The 24,134-nt window shown below is 56.2% G+C and overlaps 2 protein-coding genes across 4 annotated transcripts in view; both read left to right on the forward strand.

Annotated features, from left to right (window-relative positions):
* Window positions 1-7,429: 7,429 nt before the first annotated feature.
* Window positions 7,430-19,801, forward strand: ADGRG1 (adhesion G protein-coupled receptor G1). Of its 3 annotated transcripts, none has more exons than XM_007468295.1 (13): window positions 7,430-7,496; window positions 7,991-8,413; window positions 9,939-10,071; window positions 10,659-10,806; window positions 11,445-11,576; window positions 11,927-12,043; window positions 12,267-12,312; window positions 12,571-12,674; window positions 13,456-13,574; window positions 15,459-15,727; window positions 16,819-16,927; window positions 17,962-18,230; window positions 19,671-19,801. In XM_007468295.1, exons 1-13 carry the CDS (start codon window positions 7,436-7,438, stop codon window positions 19,799-19,801), a joined length of 2,061 nt encoding a protein of 686 aa, XP_007468357.1. In that variant the 5' UTR covers window positions 7,430-7,435. The 3 variants fall into 3 exon arrangements, with proteins under 3 accessions (XP_007468357.1, XP_007468355.1, XP_007468356.1); XM_007468293.1 differs by having other exon boundaries at window positions 7,436-7,496; window positions 13,456-13,576; window positions 15,443-15,727; XM_007468294.1 differs by lacking the exon at window positions 9,939-10,071 and having other exon boundaries at window positions 7,436-7,496; window positions 7,991-8,036; window positions 13,456-13,576; window positions 15,443-15,727.
* A 1,458-nt stretch (window positions 19,802-21,259) lies between these two features.
* Window positions 21,260-24,134, forward strand: part of ADGRG3 (adhesion G protein-coupled receptor G3) — a 27,578-nt gene continuing 24,703 nt past the window's right edge. Inside the window, exons 1-2 of the mRNA XM_007468327.1 lie at window positions 21,260-21,458; window positions 22,848-22,881. Coding sequence (XP_007468389.1) covers window positions 21,260-21,458; window positions 22,848-22,881 — 233 coding nt within the window. The remainder of the gene's footprint in view (window positions 21,459-22,847; window positions 22,882-24,134) is intronic.

Below are 24,134 nucleotides of genomic sequence, written 5' to 3' on the forward strand. Positions count from 1 at the left end.
TGCCAGACAGACCTCTGTTTATTCCCACTCGCCATCTGCTGTTCTGCCAGGCAGTGTGAGCCACGCAGTGTGGCTGGAGTGTGGGGGGCAGTCGGGTGAGGATGTGGAGGCCTGAGGCCCAGGGTGTGGGGACCTTCACAGACATGTCACAAGGTTGGCATCCCAGTGAGGAGGACTGGTGTGTGCAGAGCCTTGGAGGTGGGAACACTCAAGCCCAGGCTCATCTCTGGTGACTGTCGGTTGGCCTCTCTGAGGCCTCGTAAGCAAACACTCCAGTTCCAGATAAAGCAGGCCACCAGGTGGGTGGCTCTGGATAGCTGGCTTTCCGGGAGAACCCAGCGTCCTTTCACCTGGGCAGGTGCCCCATTCCTCCCCTTCCCCGGTCTCCCTGCAGGGCCAGGGCCCGTCTGGGCACGCAGAGGGAGCCATGGCCCAGGGACTTGGCTGGACCAGAAGGCGTGGGATGGTGGGCCCTGCGCGGGCGGGGCAGCCCTCCAGCGGGTCTGGTGCACGAATGTGGGACCCATCCCGGCAGTGAGCAGGCCAGGCCTTGGCATCCGCCAGGCCCTGCGGGCAGGCAGCTAGCTTAATTTTTATTCTCTTTTATTGTAGAAAAATTCCTGAAACCTGAGGTCACTCTGTTTTCCCCAGCCAGGCCAGAACACCCTTCCTGTGGGGAGTTCTGTGTGGTCACCTAGCTGGGGCCTCGGTCACCCGGCTTGCAGAGCAGGACGAGAGGGAGGAGAGATGGGCTCCGTGTGTGCCAGCTGTGCTGCCAGGAGCCACGGGCACAGCTGAGAGGCTGGCGGCTGGGCTGCGAGTGAGGCGTGGTCCGGGGTCCCCCCGGGTCTGATGGGGGCACCTCATTTGTTTGTTGGGTACGTGGTGTTTCTAAGTTAGACTGACGTTTACAGAAGAGTTTGGAAACGGCTGGTGGAGGGTCCTCTCCACCCCCGACACCACTCCTGTGGAGGAAACACCTGCGGTAGAGCCTCCGCCCTCTTCTAACGTTCCTCCTCACTCTCCCACACGTGTGGTGCACGCACGCACACGTGCACGCACACCTACATCCACACTCATGTGCGTCCTTCTACCCTCAAGGACTTCACGCTCGCCAACCCCTCTCCCGGCCAAATCCTTCTTTCCTAAGGGGCTCGGGGGAGGGGCATAGCCGGCAGCTCCGTTTTGCCCCCTCTTCCCCTCCCCCCACTGGAGAGCAGTTGAGGATGGGGGCTGGAGCTGGAGAGCTGAGCTGGGTCCTCTCTCTGCTGTCCCTCCCCCCCCCCCCCCCCCCCCCCCCAGCCAGTAACGCTTCTTGCCTGTTCACTTGATGCCAGCTCCTGTATGCCAGCTGTTGTACTGTACTACTGTACTTTTCAAGGTACTGTACTGTAAGATTAAAACTGTTTTCTTTATTTTTTATGTATTATTTGTGTGAAAAGTATTATAAACCTATTACAGTACAATACTATATAGCCAATAGTGTTAGTTGGGTACCTAGGCTAACTTTGTTGGACTTACGAACAAATTGGACTTATGAACGTGCCCCCCCCCCCTCCCCCGAGGAGGGCAAGACCAGGCTCACACCTGAAGACCCACTCAGGCAGGGGCTCCTTCCCCCACCCACGCCCCCCTGCGCCCAGCTGTGCTGAGGGAGGCTCCTTCCAGGTTCCTGGCACCCTGCTAAATGCTGGATGAACCAGCCAGGGTGGTGATTCATCCTCACCACCAGTGAGGTTGAGAAGAGGTACTGCGGGGAAGCAAGCTGACCTTTTACCATCTGAGTGATTTGGGGCTGGGCCCTACCTGCCTCTGCTTCTGCCTCTGCCTCTGCCTCTGTTAAACAGGACTACTGGTGTTATCCCAGCCTTGTAAGCCGGTGGCTCTAAGCCCACGGAGTGTCAATCAACAGGACACCTGTTAAAGCCAGACTCCAGAGCCCCACCCCAGACCTGTAGCATCTGCTCCTCAGTGTGCAGGGGCCTGTGAATCTGCAAACCCGTGGGTGGGTTTGGGCACCTCTGATATTAACTCCTCATGGCAAAGGGGGGCACATAGGGTTGAGTGTAGGTCATGGTCGGTCCCCTTCCCTGAGCCCCACCAAGAACACAGAAGTTAAATCTGATGGCAGATGGGCACTTAGGCAAAGCTTCATGGGGAGGGTGTGTCTTCACTGAGTTTCAAAAGATGAGTTGGGTCATGGAGTTAGGGAAGGCATTCCAGACAAAGAGGCAGGTTGGCCGGGGGGTGGATAAGTTTGTGGTCCACAGTGTATGTTACGGGCAGGAGAAGGAAAGGTATGGGGGCCCAGGTCCAGGTCATCTTCCTGGGGAGGTGCCTGCCCAGGAAGGGTTAACCGCAGAGCTGCCCAGGTCCTGTCCACTCAACTTCCACCTCCATCCTCCGAGGAAATGGGTTTTCCAGGAGCCTGGACTGGGCCAGCGGTGACTCGCGGCTCTACACGGATGGCAGAGGAAGTGACTCAGGCCCCGGCGGGAGAAAGTGAGCCACGGGTCCCCTGCCCGTTTGCCTCTCCCCCACCACGAGGATGGGCAGGGCTGGGCCTGTGCAGCCGCAACCCCGGGGCCCTTCCTCCCGGGCCCAGCCAGCCCTGGGGATGGGCAGCTGGGGAGTCTTGGCTTAAAGGAGCTCTGGTCCCCTCCACTCTGCCTGGATCCTTGGGGACTCTGTGATGGTGGCCCCCATTGTGTCAAGCTGGGCCAGACTGTTTGGTTCTCTGTGTTTACGGAAGGCCTGAGGTCAAGGGCAGCTGCTCCAGAAGGGGAGCTGGGGGATGGGGGCATCCCTAGGGGGCTCGGCCCCCCCAAATCCTCTCTCCCAGGCTGGAGTTGTCTGCACTGCCTGTGGTCTTGGCTGACCCCGGCCCCACCATTTTTCTCTCCTTTTCTTTGGGGGTCTCCCAAAGCCAGGGGGGCATGCATCTCTAGAAACTGACAGTGCCAGCTCTGCAAGGAGTTCTCTAGGGTGAGACTGAGGTCTGTGTCTTGGCTCCACTGGTGGAGATCTCAGAACAGATGGCCCTTCCCTAGTCTCAGTTTCCTGATCTGTAAAATGGCAAAACAGTAGGACCAGCTTTACAGGGTGGCTCTGAGGATTTCATGATAACGTAGATGGTGCCCCAGTTCAGCTCTCCTGTCCTTTAGAGGCTTCTGGGGACAGGCTCAGTTCCAGGCTGTGAGGAGGGAAGTTTTCTGGGTGGGGTTTCAGTCTTCCGGGAAAGGAAATTCATGCTCTAAGAATTTCCCATCAAGGTGCTTTGGAAGTTGAGCTGGCTGTGGGGGCCCCGAGGGGGTTACATGGAGGGTGGGAGGGAAGGTGTAGGAGTAGGAACCTGTGACAGGCCCAGGGGTTGAGTGAGGGGCAGGCATGAGCTGGTCAGGAAGGATACAGAGATATCTAGCTGACACCTGTGGTGCCTGCCATGTGCATGGCCCTGCTGTAAGTCCTCTACAGGTATCAGTTCATTTAATTCTCACAACGACCCTTGCAGTAGTCTCAGTTTTTATTCCTATCTACAGATGATGAGAGTGAGGCTCAGAGAGGGTGAGTAACTAGCCCAAGGACACACAGCTATTGAGTAGGGGTACTGGGATTTGAACCCAGACAGTCTGCCTCCAGAGTCTACTAAGGGTGGGTTAAAGGAAGCCAGGCAGTCCCTCCCCTCAAATCCCAAGAATGTCCATAGGACTAGAGTTGTTCACCTTGGAGCGGCTATTCAAGTCGCCAAGGTAGAGTGGGGATGAGCCAGGAATGTCAGGTCATGCCATTGATCCCTGTCTGCTGGAATCCTGGTAGTTCACAGTGGTGCAGACTTACTTGTATCCCTCCAGTGATGGGGAGCTCACTTTCTGTTTCCACCTTTTTGCTCTCAAAGGAATCAATCCAGGAGGACTGATGAAAGCAGATGATTCTGCCCTGTCCTGGGCCCCGTATACCGATCATGGTAGCTCACTTAGAAGGTCAGTGGGCCGGAGAGATACATGGATTCTGGGCAGCTCCATCCTTGTTTTCTGTATGATGTCAGGAAATCGCTGGCTGTCTCTGGGCCTTGAATCCAAACGCCATAAGATGGAGAATTGGGGCCAAATTTGCAAGGTGATTGTGAGCTCTGAGTTCAGAAGTATAAAGCAGGGGTCAGAGCAGAGGTCGGGGGGGGGGGCTTCCTGGAGGAGGTGTCATTTGGATTGGGGATCAGATGTAGACAGTGACCGGCAGAAAAAAGAAGGAAAGAGAAAGGGTCCAGGAGAGACATGTTTCTGTCCCTGGATGCTGGGTTTCCTTTCACTGGTCTGGAGTGGCAGTTTCAAAAGGAGCCAAAATGGGAGACACCTGCTTTGGAAAGATCCCCAGTGTTCTCCTTACTTGCAGCGAGTAATAAATCCTTCCTTCTCCCTAAAAACAAAAACACCAAAAACCAAAAAAAAAAAAAAACCCCAAAAGGAGCCAAAATGTTCAGAGAGGACACAGAGTGAAACCTTAAATATCACAATGTAGGAAACAGCGACCATTCCCCCAAACACTTTCACATCCTTCCTCTCAGGGGGTCTTGTGATGTCACCAGGGCAGGATGATGAACCCAACTGACCAATGATTAGACTGACCAGGCCCTAGAAATCGGGGTTCCATTACACATGGTGGGACACTGGAGACGGGATCTAGCTTGAGGGGGCCAGCTTTGTTCAAGGAAGGCCCAGCCCAGGAAGGAGACAGTGAACTCCTGCATGGACCACCCCTCCATTTAATGCTGCCCTTAAATAGTCCATCCAAAAGCCACTTCTTCCTGGAAGCCCTCCTTGGTTTCGTCCCAAAGTCAAACTCCTCTCATGCCCCATGGTTGCCAGGCTTCCTTTTGTCTGGCTTGTGGCAGATGATTGCATCTGTCACCACAGCCATATGTAGTTCCTCACAGGTTGAGGATGGCTGTTCGTGACTGCCAGCACCCAGCTCAGTCGTAAGGCCAGCAGAGGGCCAAGCCACCCAGCATCTCTCTGTAAGTACCAGGCACGCAGGTTCCCTGCCAGGCACTACAGTCCTGACCAGGCAGGGAAAGCCCTTGGTGTCTGGAACAATCTTGGGCAAGTCATTTAATTCCTTGGATCTCAGGTTCCCCGTCTGTGAAATGGGCCAATGATAGGGCTGACTTCACAGGGTTGGAGTGAAGATTAATACAGGTATAGGGGTGAGGGGGGTGGGTCAGCACAGGCTGGCAGGTAGTAGGTACTCAGCTAATAGAGGCTGAGGGGGGCGCATTCTACAAGAGGATGGGGCTGAGGGGAGCTGGATCTCCCCCGACTTGGGCCACAATATGTCTCCTGACCAGACTGGGACGTCCCCCCTGCCTTTCCAGCTGCCCTGGGAACTGGCTCCCCCTGGTGGCCATACCAGGAAGTGCCTGTCTCCTCTATCCCCTGGCTGTAGAGGGCGCTGTGGCTGCACTGATCCTTCACTCCATTTCCCTCACGGTCCACCTGCCCAGCGACCTCCGTGCACACTAGGCCCTGTGCACAGAGATGGATCAGCAGCTCCCTGGGTAGCACCAGGAGGAGGGATGTACCATCCTGCACCTCCCAGAGTTGGCTAACGGGACCCTATGAAATAGAAACAGACACACAGACATAGAGAGCCAAAGGAGGCCAGGACTGACTGTAGAGGGAGTTGAGGAAGGCTTCCTGAAGGAGGTGACCTCTGAGCTGGGTCTTAGGGATGATGATGGTGAGGTTCCAGGAGGAGAGCCCTGCAAGCCCCCTTTTTCCTGTGTTCTTCAGGCCTGGAGGGGGCAGCGTGGTTGGGGTGGTTCCTGGTGGTGCTGGGGAGCCTCTCCCCCCAAGTCTAGCCTGATTACCCCATCACTACTGGATCTGGAGGGAGGTACTATTATTCGTCCTGTTTTCCATGGACCCTTTTACAGGGTCATGCAGCGAGCAAGAGGTGGAGCTGGGACTTGAACTCAGCCACTGCCTCTTTTTAATTTTTATATTTTAATTTTATTTTATTGAAGAATATGTGATTTACAATGTATTGATTTCTGCCGTACAGCAAAGTGACTCAGTTATACACATATCAACATTCTTTTTTTTTTTTTTTTTTTTTTTTTTTTTTTGGTTTTTGGGTTTCCTAGTTTTTCCCTTACCCATTTTTTTTTTTTTTTGGAAAAATTTTTTTTTTTGGGTTTTCTGCCCATTTTTTAAAACTTGTGTTATGCGGGCCTCTCACTGTTGTGGCCTCTCCCATTTGCGGAGCACAGGCTCCGGACGCGCAGGCTCAGCGGCCATGGCTCACGGGCCCAGCCGCTCCGCGGCATGTGGGATCCTCCCGAAACGGGGCACGAACCCGCGTCTCCTGCATCGGCAGGCGGACTCTCAAGCACTGCGCCACCAGGGAAGCCCTCAACATTCTTTTTAATATTCTTTTCCATTATGGTTTATCACAGGATATACTGAATATAGTTCCCTGTGCTCTACGGTAGGACCTTGTTGTTTATCCCTCCTATATGTAATAGTTTGTATGTACTAATCCCAAACTCCCAATCTATCCCTTCCCCATCCCCCCCTGGCAACCACAAGTCTGTTCTCTATGTCTGTGTGTCTGTTTCTGCTTCATAGATATGTTCATTTGTGTCATATTTTAGATTTCACATATAAGTGATAGCATATGGTATTTGTCTTTCTCTGTCTGACTTGCTTCACTTAGCATGATAATTTCTAGGTCCATCAGTGTTGCTGCAAATGGCCTTATTTCATTCTTTTTTATGGCTGAGTAGTATTCCGTTGTATATATGCACCACATCTTCTTTATCCATTCTTCTGTCGATGGACATGTAGGTTGTTTTCACATCTTGGCTGTTGTGAATAGTGCTGCTATGAACATAGGGGTGCATGCATCTTTTTGAACTATAGTTTTGTCGGGGTATATGCCCAGGAGTGGGATTGCTGGATCATATGGCAACTCTAGTTTTAGTTTTCTGAGGAACCTCCATACTGTTCTCCACAGTGGCTGCACCAACTTACACTCCCACCCACAGTGTAGGAGGGTTGCCTCTTCTCCACACCCTCTCCAGCATTTGTTATTTGTAGACTTTTTAATGATGGCCATTCTGCCTGTGTGTTGATAACCTCACTGTAGTTTTGATCTGCATTTCTCTAATAACTAGCACTGTGGAGCATCTTTTCGTGTGCCTGTTGGCCATTTGTATGTCTTCTTTTAGCCACTGCCTCTTGATGCTCAGCTCCTGGCAGCTCTGGGGAGGTCCACGGACTGTTTCCACACTTGCCTCCCCACCTCATATCCCACATCCACGCTACCCTGGCTTCTCCCTCTTCAGGGCTGGCACAGCCACCCTGTGGGTCAGGCCCTCAAGCCAACACTCCTGGCCTCTTTCAGGTGCTGACTTCTCAGGGTGACTTTGGGAAGGAAGATGGCTGCCCAAGTGCTGCTGCAGACAGTGCCGTTCCTGCTGGGTCTGCTTCTGGTTCCAGGTAGGCTTTCTTGGAGGTACCCTAGGACTTACGTTAAAATGCCATCCTTACATTAAGGATGTCTAGGTCAGCTTCCAGCACATCCACTAACCCCTTTGGGCAGGCACAGGCCTGGGGACACAGCTTAGCAAGTGGGTGATGGTACCTTGGAGAAAGGAACATGGACTGGGTTTTGGCCCTACTCACCCCTGTAGCCAGTGCATCCTTGTGCAGTACACAGCCTGCACAGCTCTCTGTGGCAGGCATGGCCTCATTAAATGTTTTATTGCTATTTAAAATATTATTTTGTCTTTGAAATTATTATTGATTTTGAGTTTGTTCTTTTCATATTTTGAAGCCAATAATCTTTGAATAGGGTAGACTCACATTTTTGGAGACCCTTTGAGGTATAGGTCCTTGGAATGTGTGTGGGTCCTAGGCACTGGGCTCCTGTGTTCTGGGCCCAGAGCCTGCCCCCGGGCCCAGAGTCCCATCTGCGGTCTCTGCTTCCTCAGGTGCCCGTGGCGGGGGCCCCCGGGAAGACTTCCGCTTCTGTGGCCAGCGGAACCAGACGCAGAACAGCAGCCTCCATTATAAGCGGACATCTGAGCTGCACATCTCCGTCAAGAACACTGAGGAGGCCCTCGCAGTGCATGCGCCCTTCCCTGGAGCCCATCTGGCTCCTAGGTCATTCCCTCATCCCAGGGGCCTCTACCACTTCTGCCTCTACTGGAACCGCCATGCTGGGAAATTGCATCTTCGCTACGGCAAGAGCGACTTCGTGCTGAGTAACCAAGCCTCTGACCTCCTGTGCTTCCGGCATCAGGAGGAGAGCCTGGCCGAGGGGGCCCCACTGTTCGCCACCTCTGTCAGCTCCTGGTGGAGCCCCCAGAACACCAGTCTGCCCAGTGCAGCCGGCTTCATCTTCTCCTTCCACAGTAAGGCGACTTCCAGGCAGAAGGAACAGCCTGGCCGAAGGCCTGGAGGCGGGGAAGGCCAAATGCGCGGCGAGGGGGTTAAAGCAGACGGGGCCGAATGTCAGGTCACGGAGCAGGGGCCCTGTCCGCAGGCAGTGGGGAGCCAGGGAAGGTGTCTGAGGCGTGGAAGAGTGTGATCCAAGGTGCGCTTTGGGGAGGTTTGTGGGAAGTTAGGGGTGAGGGCGGAGGGGCAAAGTGCCATCCAGCGGCTGCGGGGAAGGCCCAGGTAAAGGACGATGAGGCGTGAACAGGGTGGGAGCAGAGAGAATGGAGACACGGGACTGGAGGTCAGGAGGCGGAGGAAAAATTCTGCTTCATCAGCATCACCTAGATTGTTTATCCCCATTTCTCGGAGGAGAAGCTGAGGCACAAAGTTGCACAGCTAGTGAGTGAGGGAGCCAGGATCTGAACCCAGCAGCTGACTGGCATGAGGGGATGGGGCAGGGGTGCAGGGGAGAGCAAGAGGTCAGAGGTCAGGACGCAGCGAGGCTGGAGGCTGACACTGAGGTGTGCAGACTGTGTGTCTGGCTGGGGTGTGACAGGTGTGGTGTGGCCGCTGCCTTCTATTCGGTGCTGAGTGGGGGCAGGGAGGAGGGGGTGGCCCAAAGGAGGTGGAGGCTCTACTCAGGGTCTAGGATTTCCCTGATTCTGGGGCCTTTCAGGCAGCTCCAGTTTGCGGCGGGGCTGCCAGGGGCGGGGGCAAAGGGCGTTGAATATGTTAGCAGCTCTGGGCCCTTGGAAATGCTGGGGGGTGGCAGCAGTGGGCCCAGGTGCTGCCCAGGGCAGCAGACAGGGGCCGGGGCAGTAGATGGGGCTCCCCGCCCCGAGGCTGGGATTCTGCCCCAACCTGGGAGGCTTTAGGGCAAAGTCAGGCATAGCTGCAAATTGACTTCCTGAAGAGCAGATCTGGCCTGGCCTTATTTGGTCTGTAGAGAGTTTTTTGAAAACATGAGCCAGGGTTTTCAAATGATCTAAAAATCAGGCTTTCTACCTTATAAATTCAGATGGGACCACAGGGCCTGCCTTCCTTGCTGGTATAGGGCATGCCCCCTCCCCACAGGTCCTTCCTCCCATCTGCCTACCTCATCTGAGTCCCGTCTGAGCCCTGGAGGTGCCTGAGTCTGCAGCCCTTGGGTGCACGGTACCCAGGTGGAGGGCCTGGAGCCACCACACAAGCCCCCCGCCCCCCCCCCCCCGGCCTCGCTGGCCCTGGGGAACTGGCCCTCCCAGCTCCCTGTGTGTAGTCAGAAGCATACCTGGGTAGGTGTGTCCCAGCCCACCCTGCTGGGGCTGGAGTTGCTGGGGGCTTCACAGGACAGAGCCCCGTCTGTCTGGCTGCAGCTCTCAGTGACTTGGGGGAGTCCACTGCACCTCTTGGAGCCTCAGTTTCCTGCTCCATAAAATGGGGATAGAAGCTTTCAGAATGAGTGTGGCCGGGCACCTCATTCAACAGCCTTTGGTGGGTCTGTCCATCCCTCTCCCCCAGCTCCTCCCCTGAAGACCTCCCACAGCGCCTCGGTGGACACATGTGAGCTGAAAAGGGACCTCCAGCGGCTCAGCCAGTTTCTGAAGCATCCCCGGAAGAGCTCAAGGAGACCCCCGTTCACCCCCGTGGACCAGTAAGTGTGGGTCCCAGTGTGTGAGGGGGAAGGAGGAGGCATCCTCCAGACCAGGACAGGGCAGGGCAGGGACCTGGAGTGGGCAGCTGTATGGAAACCTCCCCTGGGGCTGGAATGTTCTCATCTTTCCATCTTCTGCGGGAGGAATTGAGATACAGCCCTGGAGGCCAAGCCCCTCCCCTGCCTGAGTCATTAAAAACAAATGTCACACTCAGCAGCCCAGGTCAGCCGCACCCAAGCCCTCCTCTCCACCAACAAAGTGAAAAGGATTGACCCATTTTACAGCTCCGCAGACTGAGGCCCAGAGATGGGTAGGGCTGCTCCGTTGCACAAAGTGGGTCGGTCCAGGCAGAACTGGGCCCAGAACCTGGTGGCCGAGTCCGAGGATAGGTCCCCACCCCACTCCTTTCCTGTGTGCTCTGACGCTCTGGCTAACTCCCTGCCACCCCCCGCAGGTCATTCTGTCTGCCCCACCCTCTTTCCTGTGTATCTGCCTGAATCTCTCTCCCTCTGTCTCCCTGCCTACTTGCCCGCCTGGATCCGCCCCTCACACCCAGCAGTCACCCACCCTCTCTCCCCACTGCCAGGCAGCTGCAGAGCCTGGAGTCGAAGCTGACCTCTGTGAGCTTCACAGGGGACACGGTGTCCTTTGAGGAAGATCTGGTCAACGCCACGGTGTGGAAGCTCCAGCCCACAGCCAGCCTCCAGGACCTGCGCATCCACTCCCAGCGGGAGGTCAGGGGTCAGGATGGTGGCCAGGGCAGGAAGCAGATGTGGAGGCCGTGAGCACTCCCCTCCTCTGGGCCTCCGGGAACCAGATGTGTGCTGATGAGGAAGGCCTCAGGCCCAAAGTCTACCTCAGTCAGTGGCTACCCGGTGGAACTGAGGACCCTTCCTGATACAGTGGTGGGGCCAGAGGTGGGGAGGGACCTGGTCCCTGCACAGGGGGCTCCTGTGGCACATCCTTGTGGACTGACAACCAACACCAAAATGCCTGTGCCTGCAGCCCTCTTGTGAGCCTGCCCTTGGTGGGCCTAGTTGGGGGCAGAGGGCTACACACCCTGCCTTTCTTATCCCCCAGCACACCAGGGAGCCATAGGCAGGGTCAGTGTCTGAAGCCCAGACACCAGAATATCACGTGATTCTCCTAGGCCCATTTTCCCCTGGGGCCCTGGGTCCTAACGACAAGGCACCCCAGCCAGCGCTGGTGCCAGGGAAAGGAGGGGTGAGGAGGGCTGTCGTGAGTCAGACCTGGCTTCCTGAAGGTGGTGGGCTTATAGATGGCAGCGTCCAGGAAGGCATGTGCTGGGGGGATGTGGAGGGGATCTGGAGGTCCACCTCTGGCTGAGCCCCAGTGGGACTCTGGTCTGCAGGGGGAGCAGAGCGAGATCCTGGAGTACTCGGTGCTGCTGCCCCGCGAGCTCTTCCAGAAGACCAAGGGCCAGAGGCAGGAGGCTGAGAAGAGACTCCTCCTGGTAGACTTCAGCAGCCAAGCCCTGTTCCAGGTATGGGGCTGTTGTCCTCGGGCCCTCCCCTGGGGGAAAGCAGCTTCTGTCTGACGCAGAGATGGAAGGGTAGGCATGGAGCCCAGCCCCTTCCTCCAAGAGTCCTTGTAAAGTCAGAAGTCGGACAGCAACATGCAGATCTCCCTGGGAGATTTAGACCTGGGAGAGTGTTATTCTCACTATGGTGTAAATGACTACCTGTGCAAGAATTTTTTTCCAGAGGGAGACTCAAAATCTGGGAGCAATGTGCCGGGCAGAGACAGGAGTCTAGAAGGTCTGGGGAACTTCTGAGCTTTTCTTCTCAGTCCTGAGCCCCCTCCCTACCCTCTTCCCCCACCCCACATACCTAGGACAAGAATTCCAGCCAGGTCTTGGGGGAGAAGGTCTTGGGTATCGTCGTACAGAACACCAAAGTAGCCAACCTTTCGGAGCCCATGGTGCTCACCTTCCAGCACCAGCCACAGCCGGTGAGTGTGAGCAAAGCAACCAAGGACACAAGGGTCCCCGTTGTCCATGTCCTCCTGTCCCCCTCTCTTCTGAATCACTTGTCTTTAACGAAATGATTGACTGGCTGAGGGCATCGGCCAGTCAGGTACAAAAGGGGTGGGGCCCCGGCACTGACTCCCTCAGCCTGGCTGGAAAGGAGTAGACTGTCGTGAGACCCACTCCCCTTCTTTCTTGTCCCTACAGAAGAATGTGACTCTACAGTGTGTATTCTGGGTTGAAGACCTGACATGTGAGTGTGGAGGGGCCTCTGAGCTGGGCAGGTACCTGGAGGCAGGTACCAGGGGGTCCTGGAAGGTGGGGGAGATGGAGTTAATCAAGGGGGGCTTCCTGGAGGAAGGTGGGCTTTGAAGAGGGAGTGATGTCAGGCTAGGGATCTGCTGAGGGGAGCAAAGGCTCAGAAGAGTGATGCAGTCGTGCATTTGTGGCGTATAGTGGGGTGCTGGGGTGCTGGGCTTGATCTCAGAGCCCCATGCTGGCCCCTCCTCAGTGGGCAGCCCGGGGAGCTGGAGCGATGTGGGCTGTGAGACCATCAGGAGAGAGACGCAGACGTCCTGCCTCTGCAACCACCTGACCTACTTTGCAGTGCTGATGGTGCGTGGCCCCCTCCTTCCCTGCTCCCATACACAGGCCGGGTTCTTGCTGTGTGGCCGCCACTTCTCGCATATATGTCATCCATTCCTCACAACAAGCCCCGAGGTGACTCCTGTTGTTGCCCCATTTTATAGATAAGGAAACTGAGGCTCAGAGAGGTTAGGCAATTTACTCAAGTTCACACAGCTAGTAGTAAGTAAAAGAGCTGGTCTCTAAAGGCCTTGTTCTTTATTCCCAAATTTTGGTGCATGATAAAAATGCAGGTTCCTGGTCCTAACCTAGGATTCTGATTCCACAGGGCTGGGGTGGGGCCAGGAGTATGTTTCTAAAGAGCCCTCAAGGGGATGCTGAGGCCCTTGTGTCGGACTTCAGTGCCCCCAAGATCTCAGAAGCTTTGTGTCCTAGGCTCATTCTCCCCAAATCTCAGGACCCTAGCATCTGAGGGACCGGAGTGGTCTTCCAGCTCTCTCTGGGCCTGGCGAGCTCACTGCCTCACAGGAAACTTATTTCTGTTTTAAATGCTACAGAAAAATAATTAGTGCCGGGACAGGAAAGGGATTCTCTGGTGGAGGGCTCTTGACCTTGGGGGGGACAGGGATCCATTTGAGAATGTGGTGAAAAATGCCCTCATGGGACCACACTCTGCTCAGTTTGGGGGGCAGGTGTGGTTCATAGGCGCCCAAGGCCATCCAGGGACCACGGGTTAGACCTCCATCTGGGCTAACCCTCAGTGTCGAGTTGGGGGCACTGAGGCCAGCCCTGACCTGCCTCGTGGACCCAGGTTACCTCTGTGGAGTTGGACGCCATACACAAGCACTACCTGACCCTCCTCTCCTACGTGGGCTGTGTCATCTCCGCCGTGGCCTGCGTCCTCACCATCGCTGCCTACCTCTGCTCTAGGTAGGACCTGGGAGCAAGAGGGAAGGGGGCAGGGAGAGCCTCCATTCTAGGCCCCCGGGCTGGGACCCCACGATGAGGGAGACCCACCCTGGAGATTGGCCTGACCCCGAAACGTGTGTATAGTGTGGAAGCCCTGGGAGGTGTAGCCAGCTGACCCCCAGGGGGGCATTTCCTGCTCAGATCTGTGGTGTTTGGGTAACATAGCATTTCCGGTTTACATTAACTGCCAACATTTAAAATTGGGAGAGTTGACATAAGAATCTAGATTCCTGTCTTTGAATAACCAGATGTGATACTGCTGGGGGCACATGATAATATGACAGTGATGGTAATGATAATGGTGAACACTTACATCAAGCGGCCCACATGCCACACACCGTTCTAAGTGCTTTACACGCGTGAACTTGGTTCATCCTCGCAAGGGCCCTATGGAAGAGTGCTCAGAGAGAGTAAGTGACTTGACTGAGGTCACACAGCGGGCAAGTGGTAGAAGCAGGCTTGAGCCCAAGCAGGCTGATGGCTCCAAGCCCACAAGGCCCGGGTCAGCGGAGCTGCCTGGCAGTGGCCGCTGTGGACAGGTAGAGCCTCCAGAATTTTCTCCAGCCCCTGTTCCCTAGTGCCTGTTTCGAGGCCAGATCCCCTGGCTCCATGGAGGCGTGTGTCACCCCAGTCGTTTGGGTGCCTGCTGAGAGAAGGGGCCGCCTTCGGTGGAGTGAAGAACGCCTCCACCCACCCTCAGACCGGCTGTGTGTGGGGTCTGGATTGTCAGTGCTGGGCTTGGCCTAAACTGAGGTCCACCTGTAGTTGGGCCCTGGACCCGTCTGGGTGGAAGGGAGACATCCTTAGTTCTACTGTAGAATGAAGACTCTTGGAGTGTGCTCACTGTTCTTGCGGGGACCAGGGAGGGTAGAGCCGTGTGAAGGCGTGGCCACAGCTGCACACGTGGTGGGGCTGGAGCAGGCCATGAGGAGGGACGGCTGGCAGGTTGAGTGGAGAGCTGGGGGTGAGGGCACAAGCCCCTCCCAGCACCTGCCCATTGATCACAAAAGTGCCCCGGGACAAAGGGACAGGAACCCTTAGGGACTGAGCACCTTATCTGTGCCAGATGCTTTGTATCAGTGTAACCCTCACCCCAACCCTGCGAGGGGGGCCGTCCTCCCACTTCACAGATGAGTAAACAGGGTGAAGGGGATGGGGCCAGCCTAAGCTAAGGTGGTGCCTCAAGTTAGGGGTAGGGTGGGCATGGGGATCCAGGATGGTAGGTGTTCTTCTGAACTCTCTGGAGCAGGCAGTGGATGGTGCCAGGCGGACAGAAAGGCTGGGGACAGGAAAGCTGACAGTGCCCTGTACCACACAGTATCTTGGGATGGGAGCAGGACGTACACACACAGACTTGCAAACTCAAGGACACAGGCCACACAGCATGTACTCACAGATGCACAGTAGTGCAGACAGACAGGCAGACACAGAACATGGGTGGCATGGATTCTCCAAAACAGCAAGAAATCCAGTCTTTCCCTTCTGACTTTGGGAGCATCTGGTTGATTGTAGTGGCTGATTTGGCTTCCTCACTGTGCTTGGTTAAATCTGCCGTTAAATGCACACATGGTGCCTAAGCCTGTGGGTGTTGGACACATGGAAGGTGCACGGGGACAGAGCCTAGCTGTAGCCACGGGAGGCCGTGTGTGTGTGTGTGTGTGTGTGCGCGCACGCACGTACACGCATGTGTGCACGTGTAACCTGGGAAGGCTGCCTGGAGGAGGAGGGGTGGGTGGGCACACCTCCCACCTCCCACCTCCCACCTCCCACCTCCCACCTCCCTGCCTTCCCACGCTGGCCACCAGAGTGACCGTGCCTGCCCTACCTCCACCCTCACCTGTGCAGGAGGAAGTCTAGGGATTACACCATCAAGGTGCACATGAACCTGCTGCTGGCTGTCTTCCTGCTGGATGTGAGCTTCCTGCTCAGTGAGCCGGTGGCCCTGGCAGGCTCCGAGGCTGCCTGCCGCGCCAGTGCCATCTTTCTGCACTTCTCCCTGCTCGCCTGCCTCTCTTGGATGGGCCTCGAGGGCTACAACCTCTACCGACTCGTGGTCGAGGTCTTCGGCACCTATGTGCCAGGCTACCTGCTCAAGCTGGGCATCGTGGGCTGGGGTGAGTTGGTGGAGGGGGTTGGTGGGCCCCCCCAGTGCCTTTTCCTCTTGGTTTCTGGCAAAACATGGGCGCTTGGTTCCACTTCTCCACCTACCCCTCTGACCATTCCCTCACTGCTTCCTTCATTCACCCATCCTCAGGGGTTGTTTACCTTGGCTAGGTCAAGGTCCTCTTTAGGAAGATGAGGTGATGAGCCCTGTCCCCAAGAAACACTTACATATTCTCTACATCTTTCACTCTCTTACAAGTGGGGTTTGCAGACGGAGCCACCATGTATGGATGTGCAGGTTGTGCACTGCTCAAAGGCACCCAGTTGTGGATGAGTGGGGCCGTAATTCAGTCCTCACCTGATGCAGCCAGGCTTATGGTGGCCCTGCCTGTGGATCCCCGTGAACCTCAGGTAACAGGTTCTCCGTGGCTCTGGTATTTGTTGTTGGCCAACAGCAACCCAATTCACCTGTGGCCCAGACCTGCCTTTTGTCAGACCTGGAGGCCCAGGGGCACACACCACAAGTCCTTGAACGTTGCACAGGCCCACCAACCTCCACATGTCCCCGACCCCAACTTGCTGCTCCTCCCGTGTTTCTCATTCAGCACTTTCTTGGTTCACTTCATTGATTTACATGAAATTCCTTCAGAGTTGGTTCTTTGTCAAAATCCAGGTGTTCGGTGGTGGGCAACCCTTCCAGGGAGCTCTCAATCTCCACCTCATGGACAAGGTCGAGGCCCAGGGCAGACATCCTCTCGGGGTATAACTCTAGATGTCCCCTGTTGAACTGTCCTCCACCCCACCAATGTCCTCTCTGCTCCTCCAACCTCTCCTTGTGACAGCCAGCCCCTCAGCAGGGAACTGCAGGCCCTTTCCCCTAGGGGGCCCCAGGATGCTGAGCGGTAAGGTCAGGGGAGATGGGCTCCCTTTATGAGAAACCAGAACTGGAAAGGAGAAGGGTGGGTCCGAGCTTGGAGGACCTGCCCCAGATGGGGCTGGGTAAGCTCTGGGACCACAGGTCTGAGAGGAGGTCTCACCAGAGGGAAGGGGAGGGCAGGCCTCAGAGGGTGGGAGATGGAGCTCCATGCTTTGTTGCCTGCAGGCTTCCCCATCTTCCTGGTGACGTTGGTGGCACTGGTGGATGTGAACAACTACGGCCCCATCATCCTAGCTGTGCACAGGACCCCAGAGAGTGTCATCTACCCTTCCATGTGAGTGGCTTGTGCAGTGGAGGCAGGAAGGTGGGCCTCATGGTGCAGAGGTCAGAGAGTAGCCTGGGCCCAGGTCACGCTGACCAGGAGACTCCTGGGTGCCAAGCTGCTGGGGGTATTGGGGTGACCCTTTTCTCAGGGAGGGTGAGAACGGGCCTGGATCTGCCAGTCACTTGCCAGATGACCTTGCACAGGTCCTAGCCCCTCTCTGGGCCTCAGTTTCCCCACGTGCGAGTGGGAGTATGGGTTGGAGCAGCTGAGCCTCCAGCATGTTCCTTTGCTGCACCCTTCTGTCTTCTTCCCCATGGAAAATGGGAAAGGCTGAGGCCCAGAGAAGGCAGGAATCCACACCACACTGCTCAAAGGCACCCAGCTGGGGGATGAGTGGGGCTGAAATCCAGTCCTCCTCCACTCACCTAATTCACCCAGGCTGATGGTGGCCTGGCCTCTGTGTCCCCCTGAGCCAGACTAGAATCCAGGGCTCCTGAGCCCTAGGCTAGGAAGGAACCCTTCCCATTCCTCCAGTGTTTTGAAAATTTCCGTTTTTTTACATCGTGACCTTGTGATTTTTGCCTCACTTTGTGCCATCTGTATTATTATTATTTGTTTAATTTTTTCTTTAAATCATCTGGCTTGTTAAATGTGTTTTTTAAAAAAGTCATATCAACTATAAATGGGAAATAAGCATTACTTGTCATAAACAGTGAGTAGTCATGAAAGCAAACACAGGAACAAGGAAACCCTGGTACTAAATTCTTGATGAAAGCCGTGAGCCTAAAAGTCTGGCTTTTTTTGAAAAGGGAGACTAGCAAGTGTTAGAAGTGTTAAAAACGTTTTAGGACCAAATTAAGTCTTTCTCTTGACTACAGAGAAGGAATAAAGGAGAATTGAAAGGAGAGGGACTTTTTGGCCCTTCAGTGAGTGGTGTTTAAAGCAGCTGCCCTGTACTCGGGCTCACTGTGGTGCTTGCCCATGGCCCAGGAAGCACCGTGCCAGCCCGGCCTTGCAATGACCCTTCGTGCCCTTGCCCACAGGTGCTGGATCCGGGACTCCTTGGTCAGCCACGTCACCAACCTGGGCCTCTTCAGCCTGGTGTTTCTGTTCAACATGGCCATGCTGGGCACGATGGTGGTGCAGATCCTGCGGCTGCGCCCACACGCCCAGAAGTGGCCCCACGTGCTGACCCTGCTGGGTCTCAGTCTGGTCCTCGGCCTGCCCTGGGCCTTGGTGGTCTTCTCCTTCGCTTCTGGCACCTTCCAGCTTGTGGTCCTCTACTTTTTCAGCATCATCACCTCCTTCCAAGGTAGGCATGGAGAAAACCCCACCCCCGGGCCCAGGCAGGGTGCCCATACATAGTGAACAGACCAGGGAAGGGATGACCCAGATGACCTGAAGGGCCTTCTTTGGACCTCAGCCTTCCCATTCGTAAAATGGGGGCATCCAGGCCACAGTTGACAAGTCTTTATCGAGTACTTACAATGCACAGGCCCTGTGTGAAGCCCTAGTGCTGTAGTTGTGAACTGGTCGGGCAAAGGGCCTTTTGCTTCCACAGAGCTCATCTCTACTGGGAAGGCCAAGTGTGACAAGCAAGGTCACAGACATCAAAGGGCATCTAGGAGAGGAGGGAAGTCATAATGGGCAATGTGATGGACAGTCTGAGCTTGGGTGGGGGACACTTGGGGGAGGGAAGCCTCTCTGTATAGGAGACGTTTGAAGACAACAGAAGGACCCAGCCATGGAGAGATCAAGGGCCCGTTACTCCAAGTGCGTTTCTCAGACCAGCAGCATCAGCATTGTCAGGAGCTTGTTACAAACACCGACTCTGGCCCACCCCAGACCTGCCGAGTCAGAATCCTCCTTGTAACAGACGCCCAGGGGATGCAGCTCACGTTACAGGCTGAGGAGACCTGGTCTAGGGGTGGAGTGCTCCAGGCAGAGGGAGAAGCATGAGCAAAGGTCCTGAGGCTAGAACTACGTTATGTGTTGGAAGAATAGTGAGGAGCACGGCTAAGGAGTAGTGAGTGGGGGAGGGGGGGAGGGGAGGGGAGCAGAGGGGCTGGATCATGAGGGCCTGGCTTGATGCCATCAGGGTCCCTTCCTGCTCTACCTGCACCCCTCTACCCCCGCCCCCCGACATCTCACACATATACACACACACCTACCTTTATTTTTGGCCATGCTGGGTAGGGAGGAGGACTTGGGCAGGAAAACAGGGAAGGCAAGGCCTCCATGGGGTCCCCATGCAATGGGAGTGGTGTGTGAGGGAGGTGAGTCTTTGTTTTCTCATCTGTGAAGTGATGAGAAGTGAAGTGAAGGGGACTCTGTAGGGATTATAAATGATGCCCATAAATTCACACATTTACTGAGCTATTAATAAATCACAGTATTATGATTTGGGGAGGAGCATATCACATGGTACTTACGCAGGTGGGCTCCGGAGCCTGACCACTCCTGCTTGACTCCTGGCTCAGTCAAGCCCCTTATCTTCATAGGCCTCAGTCTCCTCATTTGTAAAATAGAATAGTAATGATGAGGACTGATCTCAAGGAACCTGGAGAGAATAAAGTGAGATGATGTACAGGGCATTGCCCAGTGCCTGGCACATGGTAGGTACTCCTAGTAGGGATCACATCGGTGTGGGGAACCTGTTTAGGGAGGGGGGCAGGGGCAGATCTGGGTCAAAGGAAGGGAGCGGGGTTGGGCTGGGGCTGCCCCCAGCCTCTGAGCCCTGTGCCCCCCACAGGCTTCCTCATCTTCCTCTGGTACTGGTCCATGCGCCTGCAGGCCCGGGGTGGGCCCTCCCCTCTGAAGAGCAGCTCGGACAGTACCAGGCTCCCTATCAGCTCGGGCAGCACCTCGTCCAGCCGCATCTAGGCCGCCAGCGCCCCGCCGATGTGAGGAAGCAGAGTTGCGGTCTCTCTTCACTGCTGCTTGTGGCCCCTGCAGCCAGGCCAAGCCAGCCGGAGACTTGAGAAGGCCCAAGGACCTCAGAAGGATGGGGCTGTTGCCATGGCAGCCAGACTCCCAAGCTGGGCCTTCTGAATTGGCCGGGGGGCTACTTGCCTCTTGGGTGCAGCTCAGGGGGCTCAGGAATGGGACTGAAGGCTGGTCTTAATGCACCACCACTGGACTGGCCCTCACGGCTGGAATCTGCAGGCCTTGGACCTTGGAGGCTGGTGGCATCCTTGGCCCTGTGCCCCAGCCCAGGACAGGAATGTGCCATAGCTGTTCTGTCTCTGGTGATCACCATGAGGGCACTCTGTAGCCCCTGTCATTTTAATCTAAGGATGGCCCGCAGGGAAAATGAGTTGGGGCAGAGCTTTGAGCCAGACCCCTGGAGGAGGAGTAGTCCTCCCTGGAGCATAATGACAGCCCAGGGAGGGAGCCGGGCTGTCGTTATGCTGGCCCTCTGAGCCCAGGGCCATCACCCTTTGTCAGCCTCCCCAGCCCTCCCTCCCTCTCCCCTTCCTGGTCCTCCCTCTCCTTGGACCTCCTTAGCCCTCCACTCACAGCCCGGAGTCCCCAATTCCAATGCTGGATTTTGGGTAGTGGGTCCCAAGAGCTACCTGGTGCCTGCTGTAAACCTTTATCTACTGCATGGGCGTTTGCCTGCCCCTGACTTGGCTTAGTATAAACGTTCTGGGCTGGGCTAGGCCCATCTTCCCATCTGGGCCTCTCCACAGCTGCATCACCCTAGCTCACCACTGCCAAGCCGACACCTCACAGGGGCCCGCAGCCTCTCCCGAAGCCCTCTCGTGGCAAGAACTGTGGAACGTAGCAGTCCAAATTTGTTTCCACCCCAGCATTCCAAAGACTGAGACACGCCTCCCCTGGTGATGCTTGTAGAGCCTGACATGCTCCGTAGAACCCCTGCAGACGATCTTGAGCACACCTCGCAGCCCATCACGGTTAATTCTGTTGGACACAGGTGGCCAGACCTGGTCGCTTCCCCTGCGAGCTCTCAGTCTAATGTGGGAGGCATGCATGAGACAAGAACTCTTAGAGGTACAGGCACAGAGTTGGGGGAGCCCTCATTCCTGGCTGGGACTCCAGGAAGGCTTCCTGTAGGAGGCAGCATTTGATCTGGCTCTCAGCCTTAAAGATGGGGAGGATTTTCTTTGTAATTACCAGTTCATTTGTCTTTTCATGTTAAAAAGAAGTACACGTTCGTCGTAGAGAATTTGGAAGCGGTAGAGTACGTAGAAGGGTAACATAGAAAAAATAAAAATCAGCTGTTATCGCCCAACCAGCCGCGGCAAGAATTTCCTTCTGAGCTTTTTTCTGTGCTTAAGAATCAATGATAAAAAAACACCTGGGGGCCAATCAGGAAACATGAACAAGAGAAGAGGGCCATGCATGAAGGACATCTGCTGGAAACGTTGTCAAGGCAAAGGTGGGGGGAGGAATGGCAACTGGGTGTCAGTGCTGGGGGAGCTGCGCGTGGTCTGTGGTGAACTGAAGGTTACGAGCCCCGTGCAGAGAATGCAGCTGCTGCTCCGCTGCAGCCGGTCGCCACCTCGGAGGGATGAAGGCCCGTGTAGCCAGACTGCCTGCCTTTTAATGACAAATAAGAAATCCAGATCGTGCTGGTGTAAAATCCCCTGATTCATAAAACTTGGCTAATCCAAAATATTCTCTGGTCAAAGAAATCACGTCTGAGGGCTGAATTCAGCCCTTGGCTGGTCGCGGGACCTGTGTAACCAGTTTATTGCCCGGTGTGAAGTGGATGGGCTGCAAGAATGAAATGACTGGACTTTTCTGCCATCGCTGCCTTACAAACTTGTCCCGGCAAATTTCCCCTCTCCATCCTGTGACACAGGTGAGGCAGGTCAAACAAGTTTCTGTCCCCCTTCAGTTATGGGAGCAGTCTTGTTCGATCACGGCTCTCTGTGCCCAGGTCTAAAGGTCCAGCACAGGTCCAGCCCAGGCCCACACCTGAGCCTTGCGCCCCTGCAGTCTCCTCCCTCCTCTCCTGGCTTGCTCTGGGGGAAGTGCAGGCTGGGGAAAGAGGCAACTCTCTGGAGTTGGACGGGAGGGGTGTGAAGTGCCTTGGTGGCTAGGAGTGGGCTGGCAATCGTGTGATGAGCGTGAATGTGGGATCTTTGGGGACCTGCAGGGACCTTGGCACATGGGAAGCCCCTGCCCCCTGCCTCTCTCCCAACCCCTCCTCCTGCTGCTTCCATTGGCCTCTGCCTCCACCTTCTCGAGGTGGTGGGCTCCTCTTGTGCCCCAACCCCTGAGGACAAACCTTCCCCACAGTGTCCCGGTTGAGCAGCTGGGTGGGATCAGAGCCAGCTCCACTCTCAGAGACCTCTCTCGGGTCTCTCGGACCCCCATCACTTGGCTAGACCTGAGGGGATACCTACCCCATCCTCAGAGAGGTAAGGAAGGGACCCAGCCCGCTCCCCCGGGAAGGTGGGACTCCCCTCAAATTCTCCCACTTCAAAGAACTCTCTTGACACCTACTTTCTGTTTCCGAGGGCAGCTCAGGTAGTGGGGCTGGGGTGCTGGGTCGGGTCCCATCCTCTCGTGACCCGCCCTGCACGGGCCACCTGACAGCTCCGTGGTGCTCCTTGACACTGATGGTTCTTATCATGCGCTTCTCTGGGCTGTGGGTCTTTGGACAATAGAACCAGTCTTCCCACCAGGACGTAGCCAGGTTTGTTTCCCCTTTGGAGTGGGAAATGGATTGGAGTGGCCAGGGTGTGAGTGCTGGCCAGGCCTGGCCAGAGTACTGGAGGCCTCGCACCTGGAGACAGGTGCCCACCTGGAGCCGTATGGACAAGCTGGGGGTGGGAGGTGGCAGAAGGGGAAGGTTTCCCCTGGAATTTAGCGGTCCCAGGGCTCCAAGTGGCCCTCCCTCTGGCTCTGCCGGACCCTCCCTTGTCACTTTGCCAAGTCCCCGGTTCTGTCTTCCCAGGTGTGCTGCACACGATCCGGGTCCTGGTCTGCAGGTCTCCAGCCTCTTCATTACAAACAGGCATCCATGAGCCCCTCTGGAGGGCCCAGGGGCCGGGTGGGTCTCCAGTGGTGGGCCTAGCAGGTCACAGTTCACAAAGCCGTCCACCCTCTCCCCTTGCCGGGACATGCGGCTGGGTGGGAGGAGGGGCATCCACCCTCCCAGCCTTCCCTGCAGAGGAAGTGCCTGGGGCCCATGTCAGATTCCCATCTGCCGCCCAGGCCCCATGTGTGGCCCTGACCCTCCCCAGGCCCAGAGGGCCTAGCAGGAAACTAGGACACTGTGTGGGAGGAAGGGGAAATAGAGGCCAGTCAGGGCTGGGCGGGTCCCCGTTAGACCCCAGGGTGGAGCAGGGCCAGCTCTGACCGTGCGGCCCCGAGAGCGGATGCTGGTGATGATGTCCTTCCTTGGCGGTGCGCCCTTCACCTTCTGATCTCGAAGTAGCCAGCCAAGGGCCCTGGCCTCATCCACGTGGCTTCCTTGGGGCCACCACAGTGGGGGCCTCGGTGGTCAGCCCTTCCCCTGCCTACATACTGCACCCCATATGTGTTTGCTGCCCCACTTCCCGTCTGGGCCACCTGTGACCCGCTGGTGATGGTGATGATAATTTCACAGTACTGATAATCATGATAGTGATAATAATGGCCACGCTCACTGACTGAGCCATTGCACAGGCATCATCTCATGAGTTCTCCCCATGCCTCCTGAGAAACTTGCCTCCTAGCAGAGGTCGGCTCACGCAAACAGGCCGCCAGGAAGTGGCCAGGACAGATGTCAGCCCAGGCCCGACCAACCCCCAGGGCCCATGCTCCTGTCCCCCGCCATCCTGCCCCTCCTGTTATTCAGTCGGCTGGATGGGGTGCGGGGCCTCCAGGCCTGACTCCTCTCCTTCCAGGACCTCAGCAGGCGTGGGCTTGAGCCTGGTCTTGTTCAAATCACAGGCATGAATGAGGGAGTGCGAACACTCTCCACATCTTCATCCGCATCCCTATAGCCAGGCCCTGCGCCCGGCACGCTACCGGTCTCCTCAAACCCCAACACAGCCCTAGGGGGCAGCCGCATTGCTATATTCGCTTTACAGAGGACGAAACTGAGGCTCAGGAGGCTCAGAGAGGCCCCCAGCTTGTGAAAGGAGGATCCGAGGCAAGGGTTCCTGACTCCAAAGCCTGGGCTCGCCGTCACTCCCCAGGGGCCTGCTTGGGTGCAGAGGCCTCTGTGGCCGCTGAACCCCAGCCCCGCAGCACCCAC

The sequence above is a fragment of the Lipotes vexillifer genome, unplaced genomic scaffold (assembly GCF_000442215.2).
Source record: "Lipotes vexillifer unplaced genomic scaffold, Lipotes_vexillifer_v1.1 scaffold1347, whole genome shotgun sequence".
Taxonomy (NCBI): Eukaryota; Metazoa; Chordata; class Mammalia; order Artiodactyla; family Lipotidae; genus Lipotes; species Lipotes vexillifer.

Coding starts and splice junctions, on each gene's coding strand:
- ADGRG1 (XM_007468293.1), top strand. CDS start 7,436: ATGGCTGCCCAAGTGCTGCTGCAGACAGTGCCGTTCCTGCTGGGTCTG. Junction 10,072..10,658: donor CCGTTCACCCCCGTGGACCA/GTAAGTGTGGGT, acceptor CCCCACTGCCAG/GCAGCTGCAGAGCCTGGAGT. Junction 11,577..11,926: donor GCAGCCAAGCCCTGTTCCAG/GTATGGGGCTGT, acceptor CCACATACCTAG/GACAAGAATTCCAGCCAGGT.